At 35.1% G+C, this 17,288-nt stretch overlaps 3 protein-coding genes across 3 annotated transcripts in view; 2 read left to right on the top strand and 1 right to left on the bottom strand.

Annotated features, from left to right (window-relative positions):
* The window catches only part of LOC123655925 (START domain-containing protein 10), a 34,317-nt gene extending 23,543 nt beyond the window's left edge, over positions 1 to 10,774 (bottom strand). The window contains exon 1 of the mRNA XM_045591665.1: positions 10,582 to 10,774. Coding sequence (XP_045447621.1) covers positions 10,582 to 10,749 — 168 coding nt within the window. The 5' untranslated portion in view covers positions 10,750 to 10,774. The remainder of the gene's footprint in view (positions 1 to 10,581) is intronic.
* A 2,037-nt stretch (positions 10,775 to 12,811) lies between these two features.
* On the top strand, positions 12,812 to 13,387 carry LOC123655786. Its single transcript, XM_045591541.1, has one exon. The coding sequence runs from the start codon at positions 12,812 to 12,814 to the stop codon at positions 13,385 to 13,387; it is 576 nt and encodes a 191-aa protein (XP_045447497.1).
* Positions 13,388 to 13,989: 602 nt separating this feature from the next.
* LOC123655785 lies at positions 13,990 to 16,854 on the top strand. The gene is made up of 2 exons (XM_045591540.1): positions 13,990 to 14,251; positions 14,558 to 16,854. Exons 1-2 carry the CDS (start codon positions 13,990 to 13,992, stop codon positions 16,852 to 16,854), a joined length of 2,559 nt encoding a protein of 852 aa, XP_045447496.1.
* The last annotated feature ends 434 nt before the right edge of the window (positions 16,855 to 17,288 follow it).

Here is a 17,288-nt window from a genome sequence, read left to right as displayed (position 1 = left end):
GATAAAAATTTTGTATGGCCTACATTTCGTATAAAGTCTGAATAGATTACAATAGAAATGCATCTAAAAACACTGCACGCTTGGTACATTACTCTAGCTCACATTACTATAGTACGTGTTGCTAATACGTAGGTTTCGATCCGAGTTATTAACATCAAAGCCATAAATAGAACCCTGAACGCAATAGCGATAAAGGTTTTTTATTGAGGTTATAAAATATTTAAAGGGGGTGGTAAAATCGAATATTCATTTATAATTAGTATTCTAAAGCGCTGAGAAGAAAGCTCATTAGTTTTACAAGTTTTACAAGTAACAAAATAAGTATTTACGACATATTTTTTACAAGAAATCGTAGGGAAGAAACTCATGAAACGTTTTTTGCTTTAACAGAATTTGATACGTGTATGTAGTGTCTTGATATTTGCAAATAAATGCTTCATGTTTACATCCCATTAAATCAAAATGTGATACGAACTTTGTACACAGCGGTATTAATTTCAATGAATTAGTAAACGTTGCTTACAGGCACGTTCTTTACTTATATTCTACTTATTCACAAATATATTTCCTGTATTTTGCCTAAAATTCACAATTAGATTTGATTGTGCTACAATAATTTTAAGATTTTTATCTTAGCATCCTACTTGCCAAAATGCCACCTAAATTCCCCATTAGTTTACTTTAATAGTGTATAATCTTAAGTTTATCAATCCGTTTAGGATTTAAACTAATATCCCGAGTCGAAATTTTTTGTCATCCTTAGAAGGACCGGACCAGGGATGCCTGATCAGGACTAGATAAGGCATGTAACGCAGATGATTGGTCTGGATCTGATCAGGATGAGATGAGATTTCCTGGTCGGGTCCAGATCAGGATATTTCATCTCAGCCGGTTCGGTCCGGTCCTTTTAAAAAACACGAATGTATATTCTTGAAAAAACTGTTTAACAAAACAAAAGTGAATTGATATTATAAATATGTTACTTAACATAATTATTATGATAATTATTTCCGTTTATTTTTTCCAATGTATTATTTATTTATGTATATTTTACATCAGGCTATCCTTGTCTGGAGCAGACCTGGTCCTGATAGAGCTTGCCGGATCTAGCATGCCTCATTCTATCCTGATCCGGTCCAGACACATGATCTGGTTGAGCCTGACCTTTTTTCTAGTCGGGATGTAAAATCATACATCGTCATTTTAGGGTTTATCCGCAATTGTAACTTATTTTTTTTTGTACAATAATAGGCTTGCGTTTGAGCACTATTTCACTTGATGATAAGTGAAAATGCTGTCTAAGATGGAGCACGCTTACCTAGAAGTAATTTAAAATGTAACTGAATACAAAAACTTCAATTGATATTAATCTCTTCGTTGATTTATTGAAGTAGTATCTGGTAGACCGAGCTTAGCTCGGTATTTTTAGTAAATCGTGTTTTTGGAAATCATATTTAAATACGAATTACATATTGATAAAATATGAATAATATTTTCTCATTTTACTGACATAATAGATAGTAAAAAATATGAACTGGTTATTTAAATAAAAAGTCATGAGTACAATAAGAAAAAAAATTAAAAAAATCAATCTGGAGACTTGAGGATTTGAACCGTGGTCTTCTCGGTCGATCCCGACCGGCCGATTTCCCACCTGAGCTATTGTAGCCATTTTTTCAGTGTCTGAAAACAGAGATAAAACGACATTTGCTAAAAATGAATCCTAGCTATATCGATTTATCTCCCCCGAAATCCCCTGTATACTAAATTTCATGAAAATCGTTAGAGCCGTTTCCGAGATTCAGATTATATATATATTGGCCAATACATAAGCCAATACAAATTTAAGTACCACGATATATACGAGAATTGCTCGTTGAAAAGTATTAGATAACCTTTCAAAGAATTTCGAAGGTTTATGTGAAATATCTAATATCACATGGAAATATTAAAATTTCAACGAATTAAGCGATGTCGTAACAAAAACGAATAGTACAGAATAAACGTATATATCATATTATGACTTAAAATGTATTTAAATCTTAATATTTTTTTATAAAAATATGGCCCTGTTTTCCCGGTTGCTGATAAAGCTACCTTACATACATACGGTATCAGATAGATAAAGTTTTTATATCATTACTTTTTACCATCAAATTCCATTTTACCTTTAAGTCATATATTTTTAACTCGTGAATCCAAAAGATGTTTATAGTTGACGTACAACAGACGTTAAGAGCGTACTTATTGCAATTCTATTAGTATCGTAATTAAGTATAGCGTCTTAAGTATTTTTCGTGTAGGACTGCGAGACATATTCCTTATAATTAGTAAAAAATCAAAAAGGCAGGTACGCTAGTTAAATTGTTTTAAAGAGTAACCGCGCTGTTTCATTTTCATTTCTTCTCTGCAGGATTTAAATTCTGTCAATAAAATAATATCGTTGAAATGTCAGTATCTAATAAAAATAATATATCAATATGCTGAACTGACTGGCAGTCTCAAATAAAACCTTTGCGTTATATATCGGCAATAAGTTAGGAAAATTGTCAGTTAAACGTATTCCACGAAAAGTATTGGATCACTAAGAATACGTAATGTCAACTGATATTTGCACTAAACTTCAAAGGAATTTACTTCCACGATGGTTCGTTTTACGACTTCGTTTGATTGATTTTATTATTCTTTGTGATATTGGTTCGAAAACATAAGAAGCTTATTGCTAATAAAATAACATTAAGTGAAGGTACATCTTGATTTTAAGCGCAAACATAAGTTGAAAATCTGAAATAAAATTATTTTAGTTTAAAACAATTACTTTATTTTAATTATTTTAACTTAAGTTAATTTTTATCTTAAATTTTTTTTAATATTTTTATCGTAACCTTTTTAATTTTTTTATTTATGTTTTTTAAAAGTTTTTTATGTACTTAATCTCAAAAAATACTTGCTGTATTAACGCGAAATATAGCTATCATGATGTGCAAAATAGTAAATTATAGATTATAATACATGTTATACTATTGAACGAGCAATTCTCGTATATATGTTGAAAATCTTGAAATGTCGTTTTATCCCAGTTTTTAGACAATGAAAAAATATCTTTAGAAAAGAAGGTAAATTTCGCGACTATCAGCAGAGTTGTAATAGTTCAGGTGGGAAATCGACCGGTCGCAATCAAAAAGACCATGGTTCAAATCCTCGGTCGATTATTTTTTCTTTTTTCATCTAATTGCACTCGTTATTTTTTATTTAATAATGTAAATAATGTAATTTATTAATTGAAAAATATTATTCATATTTTATCATTATTATTTTTTAATTATTTTTTTGATTTTTTTATATTTATTTATATATTTTTAGATTGTCGGTAAAAAATATTATTCATATTTTATAAATAATGATTTCCAAGAAACACGATTTACTAAAAATACCGAGCTAAGCTTGGTCACCCTACCCTTTTAGCTTAGCTATAAAATAACAAGAAAAACACGAAAAATTTCTATGATTATGACTACATATTTCTGTTTTTAAAAGGCCTATTCAATATTCATGTCATAGTCTTACGGCGAGAGAGACGGTTTCAATTGTCATTCGTCGTGATGTATTGTGGTATGTTGGTTGTAAACGCGTAGGTTGTAAAACGAAAAAAAACCTATGTAAGATGTAGTAGGTATATGCTTAAAGTTATTCTTTGTCAAAGTGGTAGATGGCTTCAAATATAGTAAGTTATTATTTTATTTTTATTTTTATAACTGCTGATTTTTAATCTGTCAAATTAACTTACTGTCAATTTAAGGACTGGTATAAAATTTATGCCAATTTGTAAAATTTAAATTAAAAATACCACATACAATTCTTTTGTTTCATTTTTGGTAAATATGTTTTTGGCTCTTTTTTTATTACTTAGTGCATTGCTATTCTGTTTTCACATTAGCTCCGTGTTGAAAGTGGTGTGCATACAAAAAGCGAAAGCTTCGTATCTTAGCTATTTAATTACACAATGCAGATCCCTTGTGTGTAACACTTACATTTCTCATAACTTACTGCATACAAACGCTCGCTCTACATCTGAATTGTAAAATGTATATATGTATTATTATACAATAATATATGTATATAAATAAATTTAAAACATGGTCGTCTATTTCTAATGTAAGCAATTTAATGTCTGTGTTTTCGGTAATTAACAGTCGGGTGATATACAAGTACATATATGCATAAATAAATTTGAGGTACACCCACCCACAACGCCCGAGCGAAAAGCACGATCACTGCAACCTGTTCCAAAAGTTTGCCTAGTTAAAGTGTGTTCTAATAATTTATAAATTATGAAATAAAAATAAAAAATAAAATGTAGACTATTAAAAAATATTGTATATTTTATGTTTGATCTTGTCTTAATATACAACAAGGCTTACAACAGCCTGACAGTTTAAACGAGAATAGACCTAAAATTCTACGTACCAATGGAATAACGTTTTAAAAAACCTTTATATTTCTTATCTGTTTGACTTTTCTCATTTGATTTTTTCGACAAGAAAATTCAATAGCAAAATAGACAAAAACGAAAATCTTTCTAAGACGAATATTTCTAAGAAAAATTTCTATTAATAACTTTTTACTTGAGATATTTAGTTTTCGTTTTGTCTAATTTTCTTTGATGCGTCGTTTCTTGAAGATTACTGTTTAAATTTTAAATTTTGGCTATAGTTAATTAATGAAATGAAACGTAATTTTTTTTCATTATACCTTCATTTGTGATTTGTAACTTAATATTTAGCCGATCACTATGCCGTCTTCTGTAAAGATTAACTTTTGTATTGGCTCTATAGATATTTGTCATAATCTGAGAGTTTGTGTTCTATATGTTTACGGATATCAGACAGATACCTTATACTGTTGCAAAATATGGAGTGTCAATATAATAAATATTTATTTATTTATTATTTTATTTCTAAATACATTATATTTGAATATCAATATAAGCTGAACTTAACCAAATTAGACTATTAAAGTTTCAATACTCAGCAAAAGCCAACTCTACTTTGACGTGGCTGATATTTTTTAGCATTCGCTGAGAGCTTAATGCTATTGAAAAAAATATATATAAAGCGTAAATGGAAAACTGACGAATATAGAAAAACTGAAGTTGCTTTCTTAAACATCTACTTCTTGCTATTTCTATAAAGGAACAACGTTCTGTCATTCATAGAAAATAACAAAGTCTGTTAAAACAGATAAAAACGTATTTGAGTTGAAATACAGTCCCAACTTGATGACGAAAAATCGCTAGAGATTAATTTAATTGTACCCGAGAACTGTCCAATTGAAGATTGATTTAAAGTAATAAACTCAATACTGACTTCAAAGATAAATTTACTTCAGATGTAGAGATAATCTTTTGAACTGAACTAAAGCGTTTAGCTAACCAATAATCGCTTTCAATTTGTGCGGCTTTACATAATGAATGTACGATTCATTAAATTTTCTTTGAAAGATTCAATTTCATTCATGCGGAAGCGTTCACTGACTCGTGTAGTTGAGTGAAGTAATGAAATTATTCATTTGAAGTTATAAATATAATTGAATTTAGTTTCATTTAAAGAAAATCAGTACAGAAATGTATCATGTATTAATAGACGATCATGTACTAAGAAACGCATTTAGCTTGTAACATCTTACTGCTGGGAATAGGCCTCTTTCTCCATGCAGGAGAAGAATTGGAGCTTAATCCACAACTCAACTCCACTGCAGGTAGGCGGATTATTAAAGAAAACTAAAAGTTAATAATTAAGATTCTTGAAATCATCCCACAGATGATTGATCATAATTATTTTAAAGGAAATTAATGAAAACAAAATTTAAGTTTGTTTTGATTTAAGAATTGATTTAACGTTGTTAGGAGTTCCATAAAATCTATAGAATAATACAGCGAAAGAGATTGTACAATTATTTGAAAGCGCTTATCTCAGGAAAGACAAACTGTACTTGTTTAAGTGAGACTGCTTATCTGGCTATAAAGTTACAGCGTAGAAGTGGAGCAGTAAAAATAAATGCACGCTAAACTAGACTGATGATCTAATCACAAATGAAGTAAAGAATTTAGAAAAATATAATATAATCATCACTTTTTATATAATTAGGAAATTAGCTTTAAAGTTTTCCGCATTATAAAACTCGTTTTTTTGGTAGGCCTATGTGTAATAAATTATTTTTTACCTTCACTTAATTTGGGTATCCATAATGACTCCATATATGACAACAAAGGTATATACCAATATTTAAAAAAAAAACTATAGCATTAAGAGGGTAGTTCTATAATCTCCTAGATGCGGAATCATCTCAGCGGAATAGCTTAACAAGAAACTTTTCGCTCTCCGGGGAAATATAATCTCCATTTAAAACTAAATTCAAGTAAAGAGTTGTTTCTGTTGCGAATAACCCACGTCTGGTTTCATTTTCATTTCAGAAGTTTTAACAAGTTTTTTTATTAAACAAATATTTGCATAAATGAAAATCTGCCCGGAGCAGCAGTCGAATCTACGACAGCTAATGCTGCTGAATACTACATAAACCGATCGATCTTCTAGTAAAGCACCACAAGAGAACTAGTACTGGACACATCTTAAGATGAGTGCTCGACCGTATTCCAAGGCAAGTCCTAGAATAGACATCACAAAGGAAATGGAGATGTGGCCATCCTAAACACATTTGGAGATGTTCAGTGGCAGCCGAAAAGAAGGCAAACGGACAGACGTGAACCGAAGCCAGAATAGAACGCGATAACAGAGTAATATGGAAGTCTCTGCCCCACCAAGGGGATAGGACAATAAGGCTTCTACATAAGAACGATTATCAAAAAACTAAAATGTATAATGCCCTAAAGTTTTAAACACAAAAAACTGCCTTGCTTAAATCTATGGAAACCCTTATGCCTGAACGAGATAATTTACTTATAATGCGGTGTAATATTATGTGATTTTCCCTTGTTGAGACGAAAGGACGAATACGTGTTCTTGTATTGGAATTCCATGGATGATTTTCATGAAATTTTCTTTTCCGATGATGACGGTGTAATAACATTAGTGTTAGTGTATGTAGTGCGAAAAAAAAGCAAGATATATTTGGGAAAAAAATCTTGATAAATTCCATGCGGAGTGTTATTGCTATTTTAAGCGCGCTGGCACAGTAGTTACTGTCCCTTGCTGTAGAAAATATATTCTACGACCTATTCTCATACTTACGAAATATACACAATAAATTTCATAAAAATCAGTCGAGTCGATACGTAAAGATACGTTTTACATTTAAGCTTTTGATTACTAAACAAAAATAGTTCTTTTCAGAGATTGGAAGCACTCAACGCGCTTTTTGAACGCTTTTGTTACGTGCTCAAGACATAAAGTTTCTATAAATATGAATTATTAGTCAAAGTTTCGATTCGGGCCAAACGTCGTGGCGTCATGGTAGCATGCGAAAGCGATCCCATGGCGCCCTGCTATGGCGATGAGGGCACCGCTGGGTTTTAATGGTTATGCTGTCTACACCCTCGCTAGCCTCTTCGGCGGGGTGCGTAAAAGCATTTCCCAGCGAAAAAGAAAAAACTTTTGACCAACTTCTGACTATTAAATATTTAAATAAGACGCGATTTAGACTTTAAAATAAAAGAAAGAATTTAAAATATGGATTTTATTTTGACTCCTATAAAAGATATACAACTAACAATGGTAAAATACGACTAATTTAGTTGTCGTCGAGATAGATGGACTTACTGATAACATAGAAAATGTGTCTATAGTAACCGCCGGGACTAACAGCTTAATGTGTTCTTCGGGGACTCACAAGAAAAGACATCGAGACTGGAAATAAATATTTGTATGAATAAAAATATTCATACCGATTGGGAATCTAACTCAATCTACACGTCATACGCACCACTACACTAGAGCGATATGAAATGTTTCCACGTGCCCTACAATAAAATATATTCGAGTACATAAAAGGCTTGTATAAATAACGTATTGTTATGCCCTATTATATTTTACATTATAAACGAGATAACGCCTACGGTTCTATTGTAAAAAAGGATGATTAACGGAACCATTAATATGCTAAAGCGTAGTTGCTTTCATTTCTGACACACACATATAATCTGCAAAAAAGTTTTATATAAGCGTCAAAATTGATAAATAATCTTATATATAAAATTCTCGTGTCACAATGTTAGTTAATATACTCCTCCGAAACGGTTGGACCGATTTTTATTAAATTTTGTGTTCATATCGGGTAGATCTGAGAATCGGCCTACATCTATTTTTCATCATCATTATCATCATTACAGCCTATACAGTCCACTGCTGGACATAGGCCTCCACAAGTTTACGCCAAAAATAACGTGAACTCATGTGTTTTGCCCATAGTCACCACGCTGGGCAGGCGGGTTGGTGACCGCAGTACTGGCTTTGTCGCACCGAAGACGCTGCTGCCCGTTTTCGGCCTGTGTATTTCAAAGCCAGCAGCTTGATGGTTATCCCGCCACCGGTCGGCTTTTTAAGTTCCAAGGTGGTAGTGAAACTGTGATGTCCCTTAGTCGCCTCTTACGACACCCACGGGAAGAGAGGGGGTGGCTAAATTCTTTAGTACCTACTGTAGCCACACAGTACTCTATTTTTCATACCCATAAGTTATCAGGGGAGGGGGGATTAAGGGGTTTATAGCATATATGGCAAAACAACGTTTGTGGGGACAGCTAGTATATTATAAATATATTGGTTAGTGAGAGATATATTGGAGATTGTACAATACTTATTGTAATATATAATAGTATTTGGGCCAGCTTTGGCACTTCTGTATTTCTATTGTGTTATTGTTTCTTATCTTTGTGTCGTTGTTTGACTATAGTGTAGTAAGAGGAATTTTGTTTTCTAGTTATGAGCCGATATGTGTAGATAATAGTCGTGAATTCAAAGCTACGGAGCCAGTACTGTCATAAAATATGTTAGGTGAATATTCTCCGCGCGATAAACTAATCTGAATATTTTTATAGATTTTTAAGGACGTAAATACATGAGAATATCATGATAAATGAATTCCTAAGCCTTTTCTTCATACTAGAAAAATTCTTTACTTAATAATAAGTTATAAAAAGCTGTAACAGTAAACTGGTATAGTGTAGGTTGTCTATGATTACTTGTGTTCTTGTGTATTGTTGTTCATTTTGAATACAATAAACAACTAGCTAAATAAAAACAAAAATAAATATAAACCAATTATCAAAACGAGAAGTATTCGGGAACCATATTTAATATACAACTTCCTTAGTTACCCCCACAGTAATTTGAGAAACGTATCTCTTTCTACCTTCACTTCCATTCGCCCGATCACACTTTTCGTAACGCTCCAGTCACGCATTCACCAGCTTACTCCCTAAGTCAAGCGTGCTTAAAGAAGTTTTACTTCAACAATGATATTTGTTACAAATACAGTCGACATCACAATATACCATGAACAATTTCAAAGTTTAGTTTTAAGTGGTTTTATTGTAAAAGGAAATTTCGGAAGTGGCCTAATTTCGTTTGACCCAAGGTTGAGTTATGAAATTAATACATTCGTATAAACTTTATACTTGTAACTTTTATAAGTAAATCGATACGACGACGATTCAGCCTGTAACACCCCACTGCTGGGCATAGGCCTCTTTCTCCATGTAGGACATGGATCGGAGCTTAATCCTCCACGCTTCTCCACTATGGGTTGGCGGATAATATATACATACTATGAGAAACAGTCGCTATCAGGTGTCTATGATATCATCCGGAACCGACTACTTAACGTGCTCTCCGAGGCACATTGGGGAGACCCACAAGAACAAACATCCAAACCGGAAATATAAACAATCTCAAGCGGGTACTGAACCCGTAAACTGCCGACCTCGTAAATACCACACACACAAGTTACACAAGTAAAACGCAATTTCTGAATGCCGTGCATAATTATAACAATATTTTTTTTGGAGCGATTAAAAGCATATGTACAAGAGAAACTTGCTTTGTTTTGTTGTTTGTTTGAGAGTGGTGTGTCCAGATTTAACGGTTTTTAATGATTTGTGTGTTACATGTATCGTGAATTGTTTTTATCTATATTTATTTATAAAGTATACATACATTTATAATGTAAGAAAAAGTAAATAAACCAGCCCCAGTATGATATAACTAAATATATATAAAATTGTTAAATAGTAACAATTTTTTTATCAATAAAAATTAAAACATTTTAACTAGTTAATATAATAAAAATGTAACAAAGAACCTAGACTATAATTTTACGTTAATTATTCTTCAGGTACAAATTAGAAGTAACGAACCTAGCCCAGACTAACTGCCTCCCGGGAAATGAGCTTAAAACTTACATCGAACACAAAGGAAATAATCATACCTAGACACATCAAATTTGCATATTACGTGCAAGCGTGAACCATTTTAATTATAACTAATCATAAGGTCAACTAGATAATAATCGTAATGCAAATTATCATATCGGTTATGCTAAGTGCTATCTGGTCAAAGTATACAAACAAACCTTAACGGTACGCAGGGCGCCGTGGGCCGCGTCCTCCGCCCAGACCTTGACACCGTCCCGCTCGTACTCCAAGTTCCATCCATCATCAGAGCCAAGGAGTTGCTTCAAGGTTTCGAAGTCAGAGTCGTCAGCTACGCGAGCCTCACGCGTCCAACCCGCGCCGCCCATTCGAGCGGCATAACTCGCCGCCAGTTCAGATAAACTGCCACCAATTTCACCGAGTAGTCGATCGTACAGCTGTCCCAAAAGTATCCGTAACCCTTATGCATATAGCCGTAGAGGTCATATTTCCTTTTGCTCCTTATCTTGCTGTGTGCGCATGCGTGTACTGGTAGGCGCTTTTTTCGACCGCTCGAAAGGTGCTTGTTTGTACTATGTAATGGCAACTGAGACTGGTCTAACAGAATAAGCTTTAAGTGGGTTTTGTCACGAATCTCATAAGCTTTTTTTTTAATTGCTCTGATGTGAACTGAGCAAGCGTACGATGTTGGATATTTGCATTTTTATTGTATTTACATTTTATTTATACACGATTTATGTTATGGATAATGATAGCAGCTTTATGATAGCTTTTTCTGCAGAGGCCGCAAGTTTTGTAATGTTTACTAAAGGCTGGATTTATTTTTTAGAAATATTGTTGTAACAACCGTTGTGGTATAGACATAAACCAAGTGCTTAAAATTTCCTTAACATCGATATTTTTAGGTTCGAACTCTGCTTGGGCAAGAATGTAGTTTCCGTTTATGTGCTTGTCAGTCTTCCCAACATACATATTGCATGGAGCACACAATGTCACATAATGTAGTATGTATCGATTGCTATTAGGAAGTAGAGAAATCATCCACGAATTCGCAGTAAAACGACGTGGCTGATTTTGCTCAATTTATTTGTTCTGTATAGAGAGGTAGATGATCCGCCAACTTGCAGTGGAGCAGCGTGGTGGATTAAGCTCCAATCCATTTACTACGTGTACTATACTACTTGTGCTATAAAAATAATAATAATAATATTTTGTATTTGAAAATGCATTTATTCCATTATTCCAAAAATGTATTGAAGAAGACTAAAAAACATTGTGATATATTTAATAACGCCGATGAGCCACTGCGGTACTTAAAGTTTATATAATTTAAACTCGCCTCGTTTTTATATCTAGATTATTCACAATATATATATATATATATATATATTGTGAATAATATTGTGAGTGCTTTCGCATAGAGTTTAACCGGTACCAAAGTCGAACTAAAGGTTATTAATGATGTTCCCGAACCATTTGTTATTCTCTACCAGATGCTATTAGCTTAGTTTGTTCGTTTAACGTTTATTCTGTCGGTCATCAATGGTTTCTAGTAAATACCTTTAAGGTAGGAATGGACCTATTCTGTTTTGAATACCATTATCTATCCAAATAAATAAAATGTGGAGTATCTGTTTGTAATATTAAAATAACCGCTTTTACTAAATGCATATGGATGTGTTACACAGGCCGAAGACGGGCTGCAGCGTCTTCGGTGCGACAAAGCCAGCCCTGCGGTCACCAACCCGCCTGCCCAGCGTGGTGACTATGGGCAAAACACATGAGCTCACGCCATTTTTTGGCGCAAACTTGTGGAGGCCTATGTCCAGCAGTGAACTGCGATAGGCTGAAATTATGATGAATGATGATATGGATGTGTACACGATACATATAACAAAATAACATTTTTTTACAATTTATGTCTGTCTGTCTATTCCTGCTAATCTCTGAAATGGCTGGACCGATTTTGATGGTACTTTCACTGGCAAATAGCTGATGTAATTAGGACTAACTTAGGCTTTATTTTAGAACTTTTTTGTTTTTGTTACTCTGCTAATTGAACAATAATTTTTTTAAATTCCATGCGGGCGAAGTCGCGGACACAGCTGGTATTTAATAAGAATTGTAATGTATATAATATCGGCATATATGTGTACTGTGTGGCTACGGTACCAAAGAATATAGCCACCCCTCTCTCCCCGTGGGTGTCGTAAGAAGCGACTAAGGGATAACACAGTTCCACTACCACCTTGGAACTTAAAAAGCCGACTGGTGGCGGGATAACCATCAAACTGCTGGCTTTAAAATACACAGGCCGAAGACGGGCAGCAGCGTCTTCGGTGCGACAAAGCCAGCCCTGCGGTCACCAACCTATAGAAGAATATAACTATAGAAGAAAAGCAGCAACATCAGAACGCCCCATCGATAGGTATGCAGGAGATTATCGAGCAATTAAAAAGCGACTTAAATGACAAGGAACAGGAACTACTGTTAAATGATGTCGATATAACCAATTTGCCTGAAGCTAACGGTGAGAATCCAATACATACTGCGTTGTTAGTGGCTTCAAAACTTGGTTTAAATATAGAAGAGCGTGACATCGTTAGCGCTGAGCGTGTTGGAGCACGGCGCATAAGCGCCGCCGACCCGGTCACGACGCCTGGTCTGCTGCCCATCCGTCCGCGGAGGCTTGTCGTGCGGCTGGCTCGTCGCGATCTGCGGGACCGGATGCTAGCGAGCGCGCGGTCCCGACGCGGTGCCACCTCCGCTGATCTTGACTTGCCCGGCCCACCTATGCGGTTTTACGTCAACGAACGGCTAACCAAACAGAATGGGCAGTTGTTTCGTCAGGCACGCGAGATCGGTAACCGGCTTGGCTGGAAATACATCTGGACGAGGCGGGGACGTATTTTGGCCAGACAAAAACCAGGCGACTCCGTTTGTCTTATTCGCAGTGAAGTGGACTTGCGACAGATTTTTGAAACTCCCACAAAATCATGTAAATAGAACGCTGTTTATGTTAAAGTTAAAAGATAACTACAATGTTTTTGGTTTATTAATGTTATTATTATTATTACTTTTCTTTTTATTTCATCCGTTTACTGGCTGGTCTCACTACCTTTGTACGAATGCGCATATTGTGTGTAATTGTTTTCTTTGTACCTTTGTTAAAACCAATAGTAATTTTGTTTTATATTATATAAGGATACATTTTCATTGTGTTGTACAATGTGTTTATAAGTCTCATGTATATCATTGTCGATATAGTTCACTAAGTATAGATAATTACGTGTGCCTCAAAGTCCTAGGTCTTTCATACATAATAAGTTGTAACTTATATGATGTACTTGTACTTTTTAATTTGAAAAAACGAAATAATTTGTGTTATCTTATATTGATGTTTATCCTAATGTTTATAGAATATAATATAATTCGAACTTATATATATGCTGTGATATTATTATCATACACTATTGAACTTTATAACACAAATGTTTTATATTGTGTATTTTTGTACTGCATACTTTTATATATATGGTTTATTGTTATATATTTGTATATTCCACTGTATATTATTGTATTTTATATTATTATATTTTCTGGCAAGAATGACTAGATCTAAGACAAATCTTAAAGTTGGATTCCTTAATGTGGGCTCCTTAGGTACAGATCACGAAAACTTTATAGATGCACTTCAGAGACATAGCTTCGACGTAATGGCCCTTAACGAAACTTGGTTGCGGCCCGGAGAAGACGGGCGAGCCCCTGTCGTGCCTGGCTACCGTCTACGTCATAAGCCTCGCCCACCAAGTGTTCGCGGCGGCCGCGGTGGTGGTGTGGGCTTTTATCTGAGACGCGGGCTCAGCGCGCGTACCTGGTCTGCGCCAATAGATATGCGATATGAGTCCGTAGAACAGATGTGGATTACGTTATCATGTAATGGAAGAAGGCTGGCTATTGGTACTGCGTATCGTCCACCTTGGTTGGACACTGACCTTTTTTTTGACGCCGTTTGTGATACAATGACTAGCCTGGGTAGTTATGATCACTATATATTATTAGGCGATTTTAATATAAACTTGATAAATATAAATGGCAACAAGACTAAAAAGTTTTATGATTTTTTAAAATGTTATAATCTGACTCAGCTAGTAACATCGCCTACGCATTTTACAGAAAATAGTGAAACATTGATCGATCTAATTTGCAGCGATCTCCCGGCTAACTACACTACAGTCGAGGCTTTTCGAGCTATTAACGGTCACAGCATTATCAGGACAGAATTCGAGGTTACATGTGATAAGTTTGTTCCTATTGTAGTAACGTATAGACCTCTTAAAAATATATCTAAGGATAAGTTTTCTAGTGATCTCTCCCTGATGTCTTGGCAGGATACTTTACCACAAGGAAGTGTTAATGATATGGTTCACTCGTTTAATAGTCAAATATTAGCACTCTATAATGTCCACGCTCCTATTAAGACACGCACAATTAGGGAGCCTTCATACCCCTGGATAACGGACATTATTAAATTAATGATGAAGTTGCGGGATCGTGCGCTGGCTGCATATCGAAAAAACAAGACCAACTCTAAAAAAAATTACTACAAACAGTTAAAAATATTAGTTGCAAACTCTTTACATAGCGAAAAAGCAGCATATTTTCGCTATAATATAAATAACAAAATTAAAGACCCAAAACGGTTATGGAAAAACTTACGAACATCTATCATATCTAAAAATCATAAACAAGAACTTCCTCCTCATTTTGCAGATCCAGATGCAATAAACAGCACTTTTTTGAGCATCCCGGGAAACCTGACCACCAACATGTCTGTTTTAACATATTTTGAGTTTCATCGTTTTGGCTCAGCTTGTTTCAAAATTGAACCAGTAGTAAGCACGGATATTGTTAGAGTTTTCCATAAATTAAAATCAAATGCTGAAGGGTATGACCATATTACTTTAAGTATGTTATTATTGACACTGCCAAACTCCTTAGAGGCTATCACCGCAATCGTGAATTGTTCGATAGCGACATCTACATTCCCTGATTTGTGGAAGATTGCTGTGGTTCGTCCGATACCAAAAAAAAATGACCCGGTAGATGTTAGAGATCTCAGGCCGATAAGTGTCTTGCCTTGTCTTTCAAAGGTACTTGAAAAAGTCATTTGCCAGCAGTTGACGCATTACCTGGAGACAAATGACATCTTGCCATCATTTCAGTCTGGGTTTAGGAAGCACCGTAGTACTGCCACTGCTTTACTGGACGTAACTGACAATATCTTGGCTGCCCAGGACAAAGGGATGTGCACATTGCTTGTCTTGTTGGACTTCTCCCGGGCGTTTGACTCAATCAATGTGCCTTTACTCCTCTCTAAGCTGAATTATTTTGGTTTTGATAATGCAGCTGTGCGATGGTTTGATAGCTATCTAACAAATAGAAAACAACTTGTAGAACTAAAACTTGGTGATGGGAGGACTAAATCATCCGTCTTGGCACCGTTGAAGAGAGGTGTACCACAGGGGTCCATTTTGGGACCAGTTCTGTTTAATTTGTACTGCGCAGATATAACTGATTGCTTCCAAAAATCCAGCTATCACATGTATGCAGACGATGTGCAACTATACATATCCTTCAACGTTAAAGATCATAAGAGGGCAGTAAAGGATTTGAATGATGACTTGGACCGAATTTCTGTATGGTCGGAGAGAAACGGCTTGTTTTTGAATCCCTCAAAAACGAAATATATGGTTTTTGGAGCCCAGAAGCAGATTGAAAAATTGCCGCCATCGCTCAATATAATGTTATTGGGGAAGCCTATTGACAGAGTTGACGAAGCCAGAAATCTAGGACTACTGATAGACAGACACCTTAGGTATGAGAAACACGTGGCCGAGTCAGTACGTAACTGTTTTTATCGTCTCAGGGTACTTTATAAGATAAGACCTTTTCTCTCTGAGGAGCTGCGAGAACAGTTAGTAGAAGCTCTGGTACTGTCGAAATTGAATTATGGTGACATGGTTTACGGACCTCGTTTATTGGCTCGAACAGGTAAACTGATCCAGAGAGTTCAAAACGCATGCGCTCGGTTTTGTTACTCCATTCCATTCAGAACCCATGTCACGCCTTTTTTGAATAATCGATCGGTTCTTAAAATGAGGGCGCGGCGCAAATACCACCTTGCGTGTCTACTGTTTGGAGTCATTAAATATAGGGTTCCGCCATATCTGTATGAGAAGTTGAGCTGGCTCACTGCGCGCAGACAGTGCTCGCAGCAACTTTCGATACACCCACACAAAACTGCAGCGTTTAAAGGAACATTTCGCTACGCTGCGGCGAAGGTCTGGAATGACTTGCCGCCGCCGATAAGGGATCTCAATACCGTAGATACGTTCCGACGGTGTTTAAAGCAGTTCCTTGTTGTCGAGCAACAGACAATGGATATAATCGCAAACGCCTCAGCCACATAACTTATACTATCTAGTCTTTACTTATGCTTGTATTTGGTCCTCTATATAAATATAGTACGTGTTTATGTGTGTGGTGGTGGTATAACTGTGTATATGTTTCTGGTGGTGGTTGTATAATTTCTGATTTGTTACGTTGTACGTGTGTGGTGGTGGTATAACTGTGTATATGTTTTGGTGGTGGTTGTATAATTTTCTTACGTAACTTTTGTTTTCTTTTTATTATTTATTTATTTATTTATTATTTAGATTTAATAGATTTTATTGGTAGGAAACTGACGTCAGTGACGTACTCGACCTTATGGTTTGGTTGAAAACCGGTGTCAGGTACCATTTTTACTATGGCAATCTGACTAATGCCGAACCGAACCAATTTGGCGCATTCCTGAGGCACGCGATGGTTTGAAGTGTGTAAGAGTAGTATGTGTATGTTGCTT

The sequence above is a fragment of the Melitaea cinxia genome, chromosome 8, assembly GCF_905220565.1.
Source record: "Melitaea cinxia chromosome 8, ilMelCinx1.1, whole genome shotgun sequence".
Classification (NCBI taxonomy): domain Eukaryota; kingdom Metazoa; phylum Arthropoda; class Insecta; order Lepidoptera; family Nymphalidae; genus Melitaea; species Melitaea cinxia.
The sequence above is the reverse complement of the archived record's forward strand: the minus strand, read 5'-3'. Positions and strand labels throughout refer to the sequence as shown.

What these genes read in the sequence shown, in the direction of transcription:
- LOC123655785 (XM_045591540.1), top strand. Translation starts at nt 13,990, where the DNA reads ATGACTAGATCTAAGACAAATCTTAAAGTTGGATTCCTTAATGTGGGC. An exon ending in GAGACGCGGGCTCAGCGCGC is followed by an intron (nt 14,252 to 14,557) that starts GTACCTGGTCTG and finishes CGCATTTTACAG; the next exon opens with AAAATAGTGAAACATTGATC.
- LOC123655786 (XM_045591541.1), top strand. Translation starts at nt 12,812, where the DNA reads ATGCAGGAGATTATCGAGCAATTAAAAAGCGACTTAAATGACAAGGAA.